This window comes from Phoxinus phoxinus (assembly GCF_949152265.1).
Source record: "Phoxinus phoxinus genome assembly, chromosome: 9".
In the NCBI taxonomy this organism is placed as follows: domain Eukaryota; kingdom Metazoa; phylum Chordata; class Actinopteri; order Cypriniformes; family Leuciscidae; genus Phoxinus; species Phoxinus phoxinus.
Window position 1 is genome coordinate 14,423,069 of NC_136884.1, and position 19,255 is coordinate 14,442,323.

General features: G+C 40.0%; 1 protein-coding gene across 4 annotated transcripts in view; it reads right to left on the bottom strand.

The window, feature by feature from the left end:
- The window catches only part of kdm7aa (lysine (K)-specific demethylase 7Aa), a 59,561-nt gene that overhangs the window by 18,239 nt on the left and 22,067 nt on the right, over positions 1–19,255 (bottom strand). For 2 of the 4 annotated variants that reach the window (XM_079622228.1, XM_079622227.1), the window contains exon 1: positions 6,215–6,351. The exons of the other annotated variants lie outside the window; for them this stretch is intronic. In XM_079622228.1, coding sequence (XP_079478354.1) covers positions 6,215–6,312 — 98 coding nt within the window. In that variant the 5' untranslated portion in view covers positions 6,313–6,351. Of the gene's footprint in view, positions 1–6,214; positions 6,352–19,255 lie in introns of those variants that run through there. 4 annotated transcript variants of the gene reach the window in all.

Here is a 19,255-nt window from a genome sequence, read left to right on the forward strand (position 1 = left end):
ATTTGTGACTGCAATAAAGAATGTGCCACCTAAAGTTATAAGTATGTTCATTTGAAAGACTAATTTTTTCCAAGTTTATTTATAATTTCTTAAATATTAATTAAAATAAGTAAACAATGATATTTTATTATATATCGGCCACCCTGCTCTCTAAGATATCAGCACCGGCCATTAAAAAAACAGTATCAGTCGACAGCTATCCCTGTCCCAATTGGTGACATAATACTGTATCCCAGTAGTCAGATAGTAGTACTGGCATACCGCCCTTCCAAGATCTTAAATGACAACTGGGACACCACACGACCTCATGGACTTCAAGTGGTCATTGCAAGTTTGTACATCAAGTACCCTATTTGGGACAGAGCCTCTGGAAGACGCTAGCTTATGTTCTGTAGATTGCTGGATGTTCCTGCAATCATGCATTTCAAAAGCGGTTTTAATTCCTATTTGAGTTGAATGCGTGAAGGATGCTGCCGTAAACGCTTCGCTCTCTCTACCATCAGAATAGAGTTAACATCAAGAGTGGATACTGTGCTATATGGGGCTGTTAAAATCAGCAGGGGACTTCAGCAGAAAGGTGATTCTCCTCAAAGAAAAGACAGGCTTTGAACACATGCAAAGGACTGAGTGTTTCTGTCTAAGCTTTGATCTCCTCATTATTGCAGGAAACTTGTAAGAAAGACCAAGTTAGAAGGTAGCTAAAGCTGTTGTCATCCCAGAAGAGGTAAAAGGCCCAATGTACTAACGGCATAGCTCTTTTTTTGTTTTTCGCTTGTGGGTAAAAAGAAGTTTGAATACCTTTGCCGCGGTGTACTGTTAGCGAACATCCCCACGCCACCCATGCTGGTACTGGTAGAGAGGTATCAGTGGTCATGCGGAAATTATTCTACTGCGACCTAACATAAGTAAATTGCAGTTTTTTACTCAAAAACTGAAATGCTTTTGAGATTGATCCTGACATTCATCCATTGTATAAACTTTATAATATTTAGAATACCATGTACAAAAAAAAAATAGATTATCAAAGTCAATTGTTCATGATCATTTCCTTTTTTAATTGGTTTGAATGAATGATTCAATGACTCACTCATTAAGAAGTCACTCGTTTCATTACTGGATGAATCAGTGTTTTTTAACAAAAAATTCTCTTGAATGAATGATTCAAATGACAAATAGGCTAGATTTTTTTTAACAGTCATTAATTGCCAACTACTGGTGTAACAGTGTTTGATACAATCTTTATTTGAAGAGTCAAGTTACTTTCAAAAGGTGATTTACTCAATTTTGATCGCTACCTTAGACATCAGTTTATATTCAAAATATAAACTTTTATCCCAGTACTTCTGTGATCATTTGAATTCTTAAACCAAAGAAATAATGATACTGTGTGTGAAAATGTTTATGAAGCATTTTCATACCTATACATCATAACTGCTCTCTCACAGATTTGAATGTTCGCTATGATCGTACGTGTCAAAGGTTAATAGACAGCTGACTGTGTGGGTCGAGATCATGATCATCATCTAATTCTCATTTAAATTTCATCTTTTAAACATTAATAATTTAATAATACTGTTAAATTTATATTTTGAAAATCGCAAAATTAATGTCCATATTTTATACAGTGCATTGTCTAAATTCACTTGTAGCATTGGATTGGTTTAATTTATGTAGACAAAATACAATAGAATTGATAGGCTATCTTTTATATAATATGTATTTAATATAAAAAACTTTTATGTAAATATTTTTTTTATTTTTATATTTATTAGTTACCGACCATAACACAACCTAATTAGCATGTTATTGGCATCAGCCCATGTTTTATTATCGGTGCATCACTAATTATTTGTTATGATGACTGGAGGTCTGAAAAGACAACACAAAGTCTGTAGCATTCACCGAATGTTTGTCTTTTACCCGTGATACAATCCCAGTCTCCAAGCTCATGCTGCATCACCTGGGTATCAGAGGAGCCAGACATGCAATGACACACGAGCAGATGGGGGAGGAAGGGTTTATGGATGAATGACTCTACACCCACTCTCCTCCTCCGTGAAACAGACAATGAGGAAAAGAATAGAGACCTCGGATCCCGTCCCCCAGTTGATGAATGTACTGAAGTTCTCAGCAGTTTGGACACACAATTCACTCTGCTTAAGTGTAATATAAAGCAGTACCTTTACCATATAAGCAAACAGGCTCTCCCAATGCACTACACACATATAATCCATACACAATCCCATAATGCCTCAAAATCATGGAATAATCGCATTTATGAAATGAGCCCACGTGAATGGCACAACAATGTCCAAATAACCAGATGAAAGCTCGCTGAGCACCAAATTTACTTGTGCCAATCAAAGTAAATTAAGTTGGAAAAACTTATTGTTAACTTATTATTATCCAAACTCTCACTTTAATTGTGAATACTGACTGCACAGTGTAGTTAAAAATTTCCATTTAATGCATGCATTTATTTAATTATATGGAGTTTAACCATCTCTCCCATAATGCCTTTTTATATATGAAGTGCTCCATTCATCTCCCTGTCTTAGTTTCATCACAGCATGTGAACCAGGTCAGTGTGCCACATGCCGAGTCGAGTCAGCCTTCCTGTCACCTGAGTAACTGATTAACTACCCACCAGGGAACCAGAGGGAGTGCAAAAAGTGTGTAGGAATGAACCTACTGAACATGTTTCCAGTGGCCAGCTTGTCAGAGTCCTTTATTTTGTGTAACCCACTGTATACATTTACTATTATTACGTCACTTACTACACACATTCAGCAAGCAATGAGGAAAGGGATGCCATGCTATAGCCTATTAGGCAAAACACGTTAGGCAAATCACAAAAATAAGTGCCTTACTGATTTTAAAACCGTTACTACACAAAAATATTTAGGTTTAGCAGATTTACTAACAGCTTGCGACTGCGCAAAGTAACCATCTTCTTACAATTTACTTCTAGGATCGATTTACTAAAAGACACAATGAAAAAAAGGCATGGACAGGGTTATTTTTACAGCTGACCTTATAGCATATGCATATAAGGAGTTTCCCTTTCAGGAGAAAAATTTACGGGAGGAGAGTAAGGAATCATGTAAGGTGATTTACTACGGTTTGCGCTAGTCAATTTACTGGTATTTGCGCCATTAGGCTATTTACCGCACAAAAAAAGGATGTCTTATCAGACGTTAATTTGCGCTGCTCTTGGTAGATTGCGTTGTTCATTATGGAAATGATCCGGCTGCGTCTGTGTTCTTTCATTTGCGTGTCGTCAGTAGAACACGCGCAGAACTTTTTTTCTTTGATTTTTTAAAACTATCATTCAGCTTCTGTGTACAGCCAAATGCATAGCCTTTCAGAGTACTGAATCCAATAGCAAGTACAAACACAGGCACACAACAAATGCACACTAGAATTTTGTATCCAGTGTCTCCACTACTTCTAAGTACCTTACTTCACCGAAGTTGATAGATACATTTTGTTTTTGTTTTTTAACTAGAGTTGCGAGCATCTTTTATACACCTCACACAAGCGCTAATCACTGCGGCGTCTCTTGTTGTTGCGATCTTCAATAGTTTGTTGTTGCCATGTCTCTTCTTTTTTCTTTTTGGACTGTTAAACAATGGCCGGGGCCATAGTTGCTGCCTTGTGGACCAACTAGCCTAGTAAGTACAAAAAAATTCAAGCTGTATGCATGAGGCGAATGTTCAAAATGCATTCAGTTATCAAAACCGGACCACGGGGCTACAAAACACAACAATGTATGCAGCACATGCAGCATAAAAAACAACTTTGGGCTTAAGCAGAACAATAGACTCCAGACCACTGGATCTGCAATACTACCTTGGATTGCATTAATGGTGAAAGTCAAATAAATACAGCCAACTAAATAGTGACAATTAAAGATTTTTCATCAGTCTGTATACTTTCCTAACAAATAAACAGGACAGTTGCATTGGATTAACGCACTACAGAGCAGACAGGGGTCACCGAACCAGGCCCCGATTAGTGAACAAATCTTTATGCCGTCTCTCAGGTCTGGAAGCGGCTCACACCAGGCTTTCTGTTGAGACTCAGAAGCCCATTTAGGATTTAATGAGACATAATGAGTTGAACGGCAAAACATTCTGACAAACCAAGTGACCAGAAGAGGGAAAGGTTTTTAACATTGCCTTTACTTGCACTTTTTCCTCGTAAGCCATGCGTCTTCATGTTCCGGTCACGAGTACACACATTCAAGATCCAAAGAAAGACTAATGTTTAGGCCAGTGTCAATCCATCCATTGCATTATGCAGAAGCATTCCCAAATAGTAATCCAGAGCCAAACAAGTTTACATTTGGGAAGGTATGTCTAGGTGGGGTGTACGTACACAAATCTGCTGACCCCATTTGACCCTAAGCCTTTCTTGCTTAGGAAACTTTTAGCCAAGTTCTAGCTAAAAGTTTTTGTATGACCCAAAGCAATTCTTACGATACCACCATCTTATAGGAATTATTTGGCATTTTCATGAAACAAGTCTTCGGTATTAATTATCGGTATTAATTATCGGTATTAATTATCAAAAAATAATCAAATATAGAGTGGGAATTGGTTCGGCAATCGCCACAAGTGAGAATTCTGTCGTTTCACTTTCGTGTTTTGGCTTCTTTGATGGCACTCAGGGCCACAGAATTGGTTTACTTTCAGTCTGAAAATTACAAAAGATGGTCTTGACCTGAGATTTGAACTACAGTATCAGATCTATGGCCACCTAAACTCACCGTAAGCCTAAAAAAAACTCTGGTCTCATCATACAAATCACAACCTGCTAAGACTCTCCTTCTAAAGATAACCAATTATAACATTACATGCCCTCAGGGTCCCTTCTCTTTTAGTGATTAATTCACAGGTTCAGACACATGTTCACCTCACGTGCATTAAGACAAGCAGCCACATTCTGCCACACTTTTTGGCGTGCAAATTCTACAAGAAGTTTCACATATCTGATTATGGAAAATTGCGTCACGTCAATCTAGATGCTCAGAGTGAAGTGATACCGAGCATGTCGTAGCGATATTGTGCGTCACTGACACTGCAGATTCAGTCATTTCCCTCACTTCTTCTTCTGGCCTGAAAAGGCGCCAGTCTTTGTCTCGCACTTAGGGGAATCTGGCAGCTCCGCAAAGTTACACAAGACTTAATTCTCAACACCCGCACAACCGCTCACTGTATACCGGCAGTTACTTCACAAGACAGGAAGGAAAGCTGAGACCTGGCTCATTTACAGAGAAGATTCTGTCTTGAAGCTTAAAGGCAGCTACTTTTGACAATACGCCAAACAAAATTTGGTGTGCCAGCCAAGATAGATTTTGTTGTTTTGTTTGTGTATTTACTTGTCAAAATATCTAGAAAATATTCTGCCAAGCACTAGAAGTGTTCATATTGCACAACTTGTCTTACCACATAAAACAATGTGACACAAGGGAACAAGATAAAGATGACATGATTATCATAAATACAAACAATCTTGTATGCATAGGCCTACTTGTCAAGACATCCAATTGATGTATATTAATCCTATATTAATGACATCCCATTGATGTATATTAATATATATATATATATATATAATGTGTGTGTGTGTGTGTAGTTTAGTAACTGTAGTAAATCATGTACTTTGCCAGAGACTACAGCTTACTATGGTAAATAGAAACCCATCTGAAATCACAGATGAAAACTTTTGACTAATAGCCATATAAGTCACAAAATGGATTGTTCTGGCGTTAAATCTGAGCTATAAACTTAAAGTGAGATAAAGAACAGTTTTCTCCAAGTTCAGCTAAGCCTGTCAAGCTCAAGCAGACAGACGATTTAAATGTCTAGTTTCATAACACACATACAGATGAGCCATGTGGCTTTTGGCAGCTCACTTCTAAAGGAAAGCAGGATAATCTTATCCTGGGGGAAGGATTGTGGGAGGCAGGTTGTATTAAAAGTTCCTCTTACACATTTATCATGAAGAAATCTGACAGAAATCGATCAACAACGCTCAAAACACAAGCGAGTCGATCGTGATCGCGCACCGTCATATTTAAATACCCCCAACGCGCGTCACCAGCACTTTCACATGACACCCTTGATTTACACCAAAAATACACCCGTGGCATGGCAGCCTGTACATACCAACCTTCACACATATGTTAAATAGACGATAATTTACATACCTGCCGTGGAACCAGTCCTTACAAATGTCGCATTCGATCATAAACCGGTTAAAATCATAGGGCCGCCGGCAGACACAGTATAGCGGGGCAGCCGCCATCTTCCTAATGTCCCTAAACAACGCTGAGCACTGTAGGGGCGGGGCTAACGTCAGCGGAATCTCCCGAAGGGAAATAGGGGCGTGGTTAACACAGGCGGAAACTGCCGAAGGAAAATCCGACAACTAGTGCGTGCCTGTGCCTTCCACTGCATACATGAGCTCAAACACGAACACTTGGAGGTTTTAATAAACGAATAGTTACTTTTCACAATAAAATTCAATTTATACACGTCACTGGTTTTAAAATGATTATTAGGGTCTCGATTTAAATTTGTTCCCGAGCCGATAACACCATACAGTTCACTGACCTACTAATATGATGATCATGCCAAATGACAAACAGGGCACTGCCTGAGGCGAGACCATGGGCGAGACACTAAAAAGTAAAGGAAGTGTGTAATATACATTGTAAACCAGATTTGATAACTACTTCAGAATCACAAACTTTGCCAATTTGTAGGCTAATCCATACCATTTAAATGTCAAACGTAATAATGCACGCTTTATTTATTATAATTGAATAGTGATCAAATGCCAAGTGAAGTACACAAAAGGTACACTGTACAGGTAAAGACACGAGGGTTATTGGAACAATTGCACACAATGCACATAAGATAGACAAACATCTGTATAACAACCACTCAGAATCGGCGTGCTGGACGTGCTCTACGTGATCAGCGGCGTTCTGTGACATGCGCATATCGCAGCTGGGGGAGGGGCTAGCAACAGATCACACTGCACTGGCAATTTCTTTCTTTCTTTCTTTTTCTTCTTCAGTGTTTTATCACCACGGCAGTACAAACAATATTTTGAACAAAAAAAATAAATGAACATTACTATATTATATATATCAATATAAAATACAAATAAACATAAATCATTATAAATACATTCTGAATACGTAGATATATTGACAATATTATTAAAAATAATTAGTTTTATAACATTGATACAAATACATATAAACAAACATTATAAAGTATTTGTAAATATTGATGATATTGTTGATATATATGTCTAACTTTACTAAACACTACTTTATAATGTTTGATCATAATGTATAATGTATACATATATATGTTATAGAGAAATAATCAGTAATACCATGTTTTCCGAATCTTTTTTAATGGTTTCAAAAATAATTTGGGATGGAGGATGAGGGATCCAAATCTACAATTGAATGTAACACGAGCAATGTCTATGTACAGGACATGGTGACGGCGAAAATATGACTTTGACTTGTGCGCCATCTAGCGTTAGATGGACAAATGTGACCATGTCACTGTACTGACGTCGATTTAATTGAATTAACAGTATGTTGATTTTTAATAATGTATGGTCATGAATAAAAGTAGTTGGAATTTAAAGCAGGAGACCTCGTATGGACAGCACTGATCATGAATCTGAGTGTAACATCACAATCCATTCAGTTCAGAGACACCGAGGAGAAGAGCGATTGCCTGGATACAGTCTTCTTTACTGCAGTGGATCTACATTTATGCTGTCATGCAAACTTTCTCAGTGACCACTAGATGTGGCTACAACTCACCGCGTGTTCTGGTTTTGTATAGTAGCCTACTCTCGTATTGGGAACAAGTTGAACACAGGACAAGTCTTAAGGGTGCAAACTAAGGCAGTCCCATAAGCTGATCAGGCTCGGGTGTGTCTCCATCATTTTAGGACCCAAGTGGGGTCTTTTACGCCTGACCCAAAGCCTCTGATTACAGCGTTATGCGGTGGTTACTGTTTCTTTGATGATCTGGTGCAGTGCTCGGCCATGGACTTCCAGCTCTTTCAGCAGCCTGATGGTCGATGTTGCCACAAATCCCCTTCAGGCAATCTTGACCGGACCGACCAATGCTTTCCATCCTTTTTAGACATAATACAGGACATATAGGTTGCCCTGAGCAATAAGCTGATTCGGCTTGCCTCCATCTCCCATAATTCCCTCCAGCTAACTGTCCTCTTCTCTATGCTCTTCTTCTCTGTGGGAAGGTATATTGTTCGTTTCACATTCTTGCCCTGGTTTTAAATGCACACTGGTATATCTTTTGAAATTTGATTTATTCTACTTATGCTGGTGGTACTCACTCAGCCATCCTTTCTTTTTAGTTTCTACATTTGTCAAAATCAAAATACGTTCACCATTTATAGTTTGTTAGACCCACTTCATTAACTATATTTCCATTATATTGTACAATGACAGACATGGCAGCCAATTCCCATCATGCCATCATGCCATAAAAATAGTAGCTCTCAATCCCCATCTAGTGGCTTCTTTGATATTACAACCTGCACTGAAACCAATGCTGCAAGCTTTTCTTGCAATACAATTAAATATGACAAAAATGTGTGTTCAATCATGCAGCCAATGAATACGCTGAATTTGCATAATTGTATTGCTCTTGAATTTACCAGTAATGCCTCTATAGAATAAATAGGATATTTAGTAGAGTGGGAAGAATCAGACTCAACTCGAAAACCGAGGAAATCTGATAAAGTTTTAATAATGCGTGAGTGAATTTATACATGTCAGTTGAAGAAATGTGAAAGTGCTGTGTGAACTGTCAAAGTGTGTGTGGAGAATGAGAGGGTGCGAAAAAAAAAGGGACATCTGTAAAACTTGCTAACATGCAGAAAGGTCAGCGGCGGTACCAGTCCTCCAAGTCTTACTGAATCAACATTAAACAAGCCAAGAATGAAATCAACTGAGTTTATGAAATCCACTGAATGAGTTTATGGCCAGAACTTCTAACAAAATCTCTTCAAAAACATGTTTACGCAACCACATATTCTAATGTGTTTACCATGCCCTGAACGTTCAGTACAAGCACATAAACAGATACGCGTGCAAAGATACATTTCTACATTTTCTGAACTAGAAAAAAACATGTTGCTTAAATGTTAGGGTTTTGCTATGAAGCTAAAATGAGCTAAATTGCCTGTCTGGTTGCTAGGGTGTTGCTATGGCCCGAGACAAATTACCCAAGCTCCAAGTCAAGATAAATATGGCTCAGGTTCCTCGTTCAATGTAAACCTATGGGATGTTTTTTTAAATAATAAGTATGAGCAATAGCAGCAAACGCCACTAATCTCATATTATAAAGTAAATCATTTAGCACATACCTCTAACGTTAAATACATCCACACGTTGAAGCCAAGTTAAACACTCTTCCGTTATATCACAGCAACAGTCTATCTATAGATGTGCTGACAGGCCGTATCCCATGGCTCCAACTCGAAGTGTTTATGTTGACTTGATAGACTCCTTAACACTCATATACCCTTAAGGTTTTTAGTCTTACATAGAAAAGATGCATAGAATTGTGCTAATTTTAACACGCGATAAAACCTATTTAACCTCATTTACTCTTCTGATGCATCTAAACAGCTGGAAAACCTAATCTGCACCACACATCCCTGCAGATAAGTGGTGTGTATCAACACATTACTTAGATAAGTGTTGTATTTCTCCTCTCCCATGCCTCTCTATCTGTCTTATGGGTCTCCGTGGACCATGTGCACATATCTATATCTCACCAAAAGTGTCTGGCTTCTTCCTGTGAGAGTTTCCCTGACCTCAATATTACTGTCTTCACAGATTGTATTTTAGGTATGATGTTTTCTATTATGCCATCTTTCACTTTTATTATATTGAGAGACAAGAGCTTTTGTCTTGGTCTAAATATTAAAGTTAAAATAACATATTGGCATTCAATTATTATTACTAATAGTAAACTATATTAGACATTGCAAAATATTAGCTATATTTTTATTAGCCAAATAACCAAATACAACAAATGAAATGTGTCAAGGTGCTATAACTGTCCTGATATCATCATAATGAAAAAAATGGAGTAGTTTGGCATATGTTATTATTACTTAAAATAAAAACAAAAAAGGTTACACTTTAAATTAGGCTTCAATTCTCACTATTAACTAACTATTAAATATGACTTTTGCCTTAATAAACACATTTTTACTGCTTATTAATAGTTATTGGGTTGGATTAAGGGGTGTAGAATAATGTAATGCAGAATAAAGCATTAATATGTTCTATAAGTAATAAACAGCCAATATCCGAATATGCTTGCTAAAAAGCAACTGGTTAATAGTGAGAATTAGACCCTAAACTAAAGTGTTGCCAACATTTTTTTTTTTAACAAACAACTTATTTCACTAATATTGCAGAACCAACATGCAAAAACAAACGGTTGCACTTTATTTTAAGGTGTCATTAACTGTGTCATACACTGTTACAGTGTAATTATATATTTAAGTACTGAGTAATATTAAGCAACTACATGTACTTACTATAGGGATAGGGTAGGATTAGGATTTGGTTGAGGGTTAGTTGCATGTAATAATGCATAATTTACTGTTATTACTATGGTAAGTACATGTAACAAGGACACTGTAAAATAAAGTGTTACCAAACAAACAGACAAAAGGACCCATGAAGACCCTTTTCACGACAAGGCAAGATTAGCGACTACCCAAAATCTTTACTTTTTTTTAGTAAACAAGATGACTCCAACATAAATACAAATGGTAAATAAGAACTTGGCATGCGTTTAAAACTAGATTTTTTAAAGAATTTTCTACATTGTGGCCCCATTTGTTTGTCATTGATCATCTAAAAGGCCTGGACTAAGCTGTAAGGTGAAACAGACCTTGCAGACAGTCAAAAGTCTGGCTCTGGAATACTAAAGTTCGTCTGGTTAATAGTTTACAGACTGAAGCGTTAACTCTTCTGACATATAGGGGGAGATGTCAAGCCATGGCAGTGGTCCAGACGTGCAGCGATGCAGCAATCTGCTCTCAGTAATAATTCCACAGCTGACGCTACTGTTATCACTGCTAATGTTGCGGCGTGTGATTGTTTTTTTCCATCTTGAGCTCAGTGCAGTGTGTATCACTTATACAACGACAACAGGAGCATGGGGCCGGGGAGCACAAGAAAAAATATGCCAAGAACGAAGTAACGGCAATGCATTCCAGATGACTACTAAGCGTCATGTGTGTGTGTGTCTGTGTGTGTGTGTTCGAAGAGTGTGCCGTGCCTGGGGCGTGTAAAGTGAGGTCTTGGGTGAGTCTTGGTTGACTCAGTGAAATAGTTGTTGTTGTAAACCCTTGGCCTGCTGATTAAATAAGTTAAGCAGCAGACAAAAAGGTCTTCAGACCTGCAATCACTAAGGTCTAGGGTTGAACTGACATCACAACCAATAACCAGAGCGGCAAAGATGACCACTGTGCTGCCTATTTGCCTGCAACACATGTTCGAAGTATAGTATTAGTATGTTGTGTAGAAGTGTTCGAAAAATTTAATTGTTGGATCAAATCAAATTGTCCAAAACCAAGAATCTGCATATATGTGGCAAAATCAATTTATATATTACCAACATTTGTGGCATTAGGTTAAAAATCTGGGTACGACTGTTAAGTGGGTTCAATACAATTCACCAAAAATCACACTTAATATATGTATACATACTCACACAAAAAAAAAATCTCAATCCTATCTCTTTGAATGGGGAAGCATCAAATTCTCCAAAGAATTCTCTTATTTTGGGTGTGATTTTAACCATGAAATATGCAGGTCAAAATGAACCGCAAACTTCACAATCGAAATTCTGTAGACAACAAATTTGTTTTCAGACATGTTCATGAGCAGAATTATTCAGAAATGAATAAAAACACCATAGGCTAACCAGTATCGCTGACAACTCAAAAATCGAGGTTCAAACTGACCCACAACTTGGAGTTAAATAATGAAAATTCACCCTCATATTGTTTTATACCAGTACAAGTTTCTGTTTTCTGTGGAAAATCAAAGGAGACATTTAGCAGAATATGCACACTGCTCTTTTCCATACAAAGAGGATGGCGACCAGTGATCAAGCGGTGAAAAACGAAAAACAAAACAAAAACAAAGTTTCAATAAAAGGTCCAACATATTATGAATACTTTTAGCTGTGTTGCTATGTGCCATGAGTAAGCAATTGAATGGGCAAACACTCCGTCTAGAGTAAAAGTGAGCATCTCGCTTATAATAAACCCATTCAACGTATCTGCAGGGTACATTTTTTACATGATATGCCACACAGTTTGAGACTGTTTACACTGGACACGTATATTGTTATTATTAACAATATTAACAATATATTGTTTTGAACTGTCTATTGTAGTGCGTTGCATCTCAGTGCCCTGTTCTTTTTGATGTGAAATTTGGCATGCACTTCTATAACTGAAGCTGAATTTCTTTTTTCCATGTAACGCATCAGCCAACTCGATTTCACGGCAATTGGTACGAATTTTACGAGCTGGCTAATTCGTACCAATTCATAAGACCTTAAAGCCTCATTATACTTCTGCGTCGAAGTCACGCTGTAGCTACGTCGTAGGCTGTGTTTAGCATGCGTACCCTTCGGCATACCCTGACGTGCACCTCTCTGTAACAACACGTCAATTCTACGTGGACGCAAGCGCTGTGATTGGTCTGCAAGAACCCCTCCCTCGGGTTTCACACGCTCCCTCTGCATGTGTAATTGCAAACAAAGTTTTTATATGGCTTAAAAAAACTTGGAATATATAGCGCCTACACTGTATGGACAACTTTTATGTTGCTTTTTTTTGTACTTTTTGAAGTTTGACAGCCCCTGGTCAGAGATTTAGCTAAATATCTCTGAACTATCCTTTGAGGCTGTATAGAGGAACACATAATTCGTGAATCCAAATTGGCAATGGACTTACTTACAGTATAGGCTTGGTAAATATGACTTTGATTAATATGAGAGCAGTTCTCTGGTTTGGAGTCGACACTGTACTCCCTGATTTATGCACAGAGGGTGGCTCGTGGGCACTTTCGTATGAATGAATGCTTGTGTTGAAAGGTTGGCTGATTTCCATTATAATCTCTGTTTTGTTTACATTATAATTAATCATTAAATTACTCACTGGCCAATGGTTCTCTTCTTGTTTGCCTGACCACCACGGCTTGTGTTAAATGTGCATTGTGTGCCCATACAAACACATAGCGGAACGAGAACATTAATGGGGACATCCCAGTGGATGGTGTTAGAGAAGAGAGTTTGTTTTAGCATAAGTGTTAGATTTACTGTCCAAGAATGTGTGTATGTAAATTGAAAAACAGGGGGAAAAAAGACTTTCTTCAGGGGTGTGAAAAACAATTATAGCGAGCCTAGCATCCTAACTGACATGAAACCTTAAAGTGAATAAAAATTAGTGACTAATTTTGGAATGCTCTATTAACTATACGGAAGCCTGTTTCCACCTCGGAGTAAAAACTTTTTTTATTTTTAATTGTGAGACAAAGAGACGCTGGGATATTCTTTAGCAGCCCTGCTGACAAGCGGATTAGAAAATGGATGGATGAAAATTGTGAAATATAAAGTTACATTTGCAAGAAAAAAAAAAATCGCAAACGCAAGATATTAAGTCACATTTTGAATGATAAAGTCACAATTATTAGAAACGAAATCACAATTGCAAGATAGTCACATTATATTATATGCGATATAAAGTTCCAATTGCAAGATGTTATATCACGTTGTGAGTTACTGTATAAAGTTGTAATTATGAGAAACAAAATGTACAGTTGTAAGATACAGTCATGATTATGGCTACGTTCTAAGTGTAGTTAAATTGTGGCCATTATTTGACAAACATTTTGATGAATTATTATGACAATTATCGTCTTTTTTTTGCATGTCATGTGTGGGGCTCTGTAGAATTAGATAAGGTATACATACTTATCATTAAATTTTTTTATTTTTTAATGATATAACTTATCATTTTCTTCCCCCACTGAGCATGTTGCAATGTATTCTGGGATTCATTAAGCATACATGCAAGCTTACATTTTGGCCAAAAGAAGGAATTTTAGCATAATGATAAGCATAAAGTCTATTCACTGCAAGCAAAGCTAAAATCCACACATACCACACAAACAGCCCAAGAGCAGCAGGTCACCACAGGCTGTGCCATTATATAGTTAGTGCTAAACTGGCTGTGAAAGGTTGGATTGGGCCCCAGGGAGCCCTACTGGCTCTATAAGCTGCAGTGCACAACCATGCTAACCCTGCATGCCACTGGACACCCATGTCAAGTGCCTCCTCAAATGTACAATATGATCAATGGATACACATACAATGATCTCATCTCTAATTGACGTCTCATTGAATATTCTATCTTCCACTGTGATGCTGACATCAAAATGTACTCAACCCAAAATAAGGAGGAAGAATTTTAAATGCAATTTGAAATTTCATGGATTCAAAGGATATTTCCAAGCTCCTAAAAAGCCTTAATGCATCATGTCTCATGAGTGCACTATAATTAATCAGAATAAACAAGCATTTTTTTGTACTGATAGCTAAATAAATCATTTGAAAGTGCATCTGTAGAGTCGATATCCACTAACATGCCGCCATGTAGATTAAGGGTCGTAAGTCATTCAATGCACCAAAACGCTGAGGCTGTAAAAGACTAATTATATGATCTGCCGTGCACATGTTGACAGGTCTATCTACCCTGACACAAGCAGTTGCTTTTTTGTATGAAATATGTTTGTTGGTGTGTGTGTGTGTGTGTGTGGTTCAGTCAAGCAGAGCAGCAAATCCCAGCCTTAATGAACACAGTCACGGTTAGATGAGAGATCATACTGTAGACTGCTGTTGACAAATGCACCAGACGCTTCAACAGCATTATATGAACATGGCCTGGTGGTTAATGAGCCATTCAGTGTTAATCTTGTCAACAAAATTACTGATGGAAATGTGCGCTGATGAGGGATTTTGTGATTTCATATACGATAATGAAGACAAAATATACATTATGATGATAATTAATTCATTTTTAATTTAAAACATACTGTAGTAAATTACTAATACATAACAATGTTTTTAGGAGAAACCTGCAGAAAAACAAAATGGATAAGATTTGTAATCCAAGTTAAATATATGTTGATTGATCTGCTTGAGTTGATATATTGTCACATTGTTAATGTGTTTTGTTCTGTGTTGTGATCTTGTTTCCCCCTGTCTTTGTGATTTTTGGTTTAGTCCTGTTAGTTTTTCCCGGTCTGTTTAATTAGTAATTCCCGACACCTGTATCTTGTTAATTTTCCCATTAACCCTAGTTCTTTTAAGCCCTGTGTTTTCCCTTAGTGTTGGTTGGTCGTCATCGGTAGAAGGTAGTGTGTTCTGAAGTCCTTGATTGTTTTCTGTTATTCCTGAGAGTTTATTTATTTAATAAACTAACTGCATTTGAATACCCGTGTCCTCGTCTTCGGCATCCTGCACCAACCCTGACAGAACGACCAACCTATAAATAACCGAAGATGAGCCAAAGGCGATGTCACTGGAAGAAGACGGTGAAACCAGTTAAAACACCTATCCTGTTTCAAGGTGAACTCTCACTCGAGGATTATGCGGGGGTGTATATGGACCTTTATAGTGACATGACGTTGGAAGAGGAAGAGTTGAGGCACAGTTTCTGGGGTGGATTGAAGGACCCGCTTGCCCAGCTGATTCTGGTGGGAGATCTCAACCTGTCTTTTATGGAGTTCGTTGATCACACGCTATGGGTGTGTGGATCGAACTACGTGTTAGAGGATCTTCCCCTTCAGCCTATTTCAAGACCGGTATGTCCAGAGCCCGCTGATCCTGCGCCAGAGCCCGCTGATCCTGCGCCAGAGCCCGCTGATCCTGCGCCAGAGCCCGCTGATCCTGCGCCAGAGCCCGCTGATCCTGCGCCAGAGCCCGCTGATCCTGCGCCAGAGCCCGCTGATCCTGCGCCAGAGCCCGCTGATCCTGCGCCAGAGCCCGCTGATCCTGCGCCAGAGCCCGCTGATCCTGCACCGCTGGTCCCGTCCAGCCCAGGGCTTCCTGCACCGCTGGTCCCGTCCAGCCCAGGGCTTCCTGCACCGCTGGTCCCGTCCAGCCCAGGGCTTCCTGCACCGCTGGTCCCGTCCAGCCCAGGGCTTCCTGCACCGCTGGTCCCGTCCAGCCCAGGGCTTCCTGCACCGCTGGTCCCGTCCAGCCCAGAGCTTCCTGCACCGCTGGTCCCGTCCAGCCCAGAGCTTCCTGCACCGCTGGTCCCGTCCAGCCCAGAGCTTCCTGCACCGCTGGTCCCGTCCAGCCCAGAGCTTCCTGCACCGCTGGTCCCGTCCAGCACAGAGACTGTTCCTGAGTCCTCAGTGACCGCGACACTGGCCATTATGGCCACAGCCATGTGGTGTGTGTGGGCGGTGCACACATTGGAGCCGGTGTCTGTCCCTGAGCCGGTGTCTGTCCCTGAGCCGGTGTCTGTCCCTGAGCCGGTGTCTGTCCCTGAGCCGGTGTCTGTCCCTGAGCCGGTGTCTGTCCCTGAGCCGGTGTCTGTTCCCGAGCACCAAGAACAAATCTTTGTGCCTGTCAAGTTTCCCTTTAAAATTTTTGGGGGGCGCAGTATACTTGCTAGGGGGGCCGCGGAGGTCTCTCCAACGAGGTTCCCAGCACCACCGTGGCCACCTGAAGGGTCCTCACCACCGTGGCCACCTGAAGGGTCCTCACCACCGTGGCCACCTGAAGGGTCCTCACCACCGTGGCCACCTGAAGGGTCCTCACCACCGTGGCCACCTGAAGGGTCCTCACCACCGTGGCCACCTGAAGGGTCCTCACCACCGTGGCCACCTGAAGGGTCCTCACCACCGTGGCCACCTGAAGGGTCCTCACCACCGTGGCCACCTGAAGGGTCCTCACCACCGTGGCCACCTGAAGGGTCCTCACCACCGTGGCCACCTGAAGGGTCCTCACCACCGTGGCCACCTGAAGGGTCCTCACCACCGTGGCCACCTGAAGGGTCCTCACCACCGTGGCCACCTGAAGGGTCCTCACCACCGTGGCCACCTGAAGGGTCCTCACCACCGTGGCCACCTGAAGGGTCCTCACCACCGTGGCCACCTGAAGGGTCCTCACCACCGTGGCCACCTGAAGGTCCTACTGCTCCGCCGTGGTCACGCCCACAGCCAGCTCCGCCCTGGACGCCTGAGGGTCCGACTGCTCCGCCATGGCCACGCCCACATCCTGCTCCGCCCTGGCCACCTGCACGTCCTGCTCCGCCCTGGAGGCTTCCTGCTCCAGATCGGCCACCTGTTCATCAGCCTCCAGGGCGCCCACCCTCCCACCCCTTTGGATGTTTTACGGCGCGAGGACGCGCCTGGGGGGAGGGGGGGGGTTCTGTCACATTGTTAATGTGTTTTGTTCTGTGTTGTGATCTTGTTTCCCCCTGTCTTTGTGATTTTTGGTTTAGTCCTGTTAGTTTTTCCCGGTCTGTTTAATTAGTAATTCCCGACACCTGTATCTTGTTAATTTTCCCATTAACCCTAGTTCTTTTAAGCCCTGTGTTTTCCCTTAGTGTTGGTTGGTCGTCGTCGGTAGAAGGTAGTGTGTTCTGAAGTCCTTGATTGTTTTCTGTTATTCCTGAGAGTTTATTTATTTAATAAACTAACTGCATTTGAATACCCGTGTCCTCATCTTCGGCATCCTGCACCAACCCTGACATATATATATATATATGACGGTTTTATGAATAATATACAACAGTTTGCAACAGAAAGAGTGAGAGAAAAAGATTCAGTGTTGACCTGATGATGTCATTTCCTCTTTCCATGAGCAGCTCAATAACAGTGACAGTTATCTCAGAACCTTTTAAGTAATTAAAACTGGTAAATGTCTGGGAGGCGTAATTATGTGCATCTAACAAATAAGCTTAAAATTATATTGGAGATTGAACACATTTGCATTGAGTGGCAAGCGTCGTTGGATCTCCATATAATAACCAATCGCAGAAGTGTACAATAGAATATGCACAAAAGCTTTGCTTTAAATTTTGGAGAAAAAAAACGACATCCAAGAGATACTATTGACTTCGTATGGGATTATGGAAATTCCATGTCCGTGTCGATAGATAATCCCACTTTCTCAGCTTAGGTTTGCACTGGTCACATATGTTTGTAATCGTGTGTGGTTGATTGGCCAGCCTGGTTTGCTGTAATGAACCCATTTCCCGGGATTCTCAAAGTGGCCTCGAACACTGTTTGAACTTTTAATCAGCAAATGAGGTAATGACACAATGAGGTATTCCAGTAAAGAACCAAAGCCTCATGTAAATCATGGATACATGATCCAGTCCATCTGCTGGCTGCAGCCTTATCTTTACCAGGTTTGTACCTGGAACTCTTAAAAGTTGGTGTTTACGTGAAAATCTGGACTCCAAACTTGCTATAATTTATATCTACTTGATATTCAAAGTACAAAATGTTCAAAATGCAAGCAGTCCGTGTCAGTCAGAGTCTGAGCATCTAAAACAACAGTTTCCTTCCCAAAATTGATTTAAGTGGTAGTCTATAAGTGCGGACATTTAGTGTAAAAGCACTGTTTGCTTGTGTGTGTTCCCAACGTTCCAGAGTATGTGAACAGAATGGAAAATACGGCGTGATTACAGAACACTTTCAGCGGGAATGGGAAATTACTGTTTCTCTACTCCACTCGTATAAGTTTATGGATGCATAAAATATGGAAGGGAAAGAATCAAACCCTTTCCTAAACTCATTCAGGCTCTATTGTAGTTGTTCTTAAACTCTATTGAACTGTCCTGAGCAGCAATACGCAGTGAAATGGCTCACGTAAAGCATGAAATCACTGTGAAATTCAAAATACAAGCTGTAAATATTTTCCTCATTTATGTCATAAACAAAAAACTCGTCTCTTGGCATGTTGGCTAAGTACGGGAAAAGTGTTCAGAAACACAAAAAATCCTTTAAATGTACCTTCTTTTTTCCCCCCAGAAAAAAAATATACAAGATTTGATTGCTTATATATGTTAAAGTGCATCTTAAAAAAAATAACTACATGACTTGAGGTATTCATGTCTATATTAA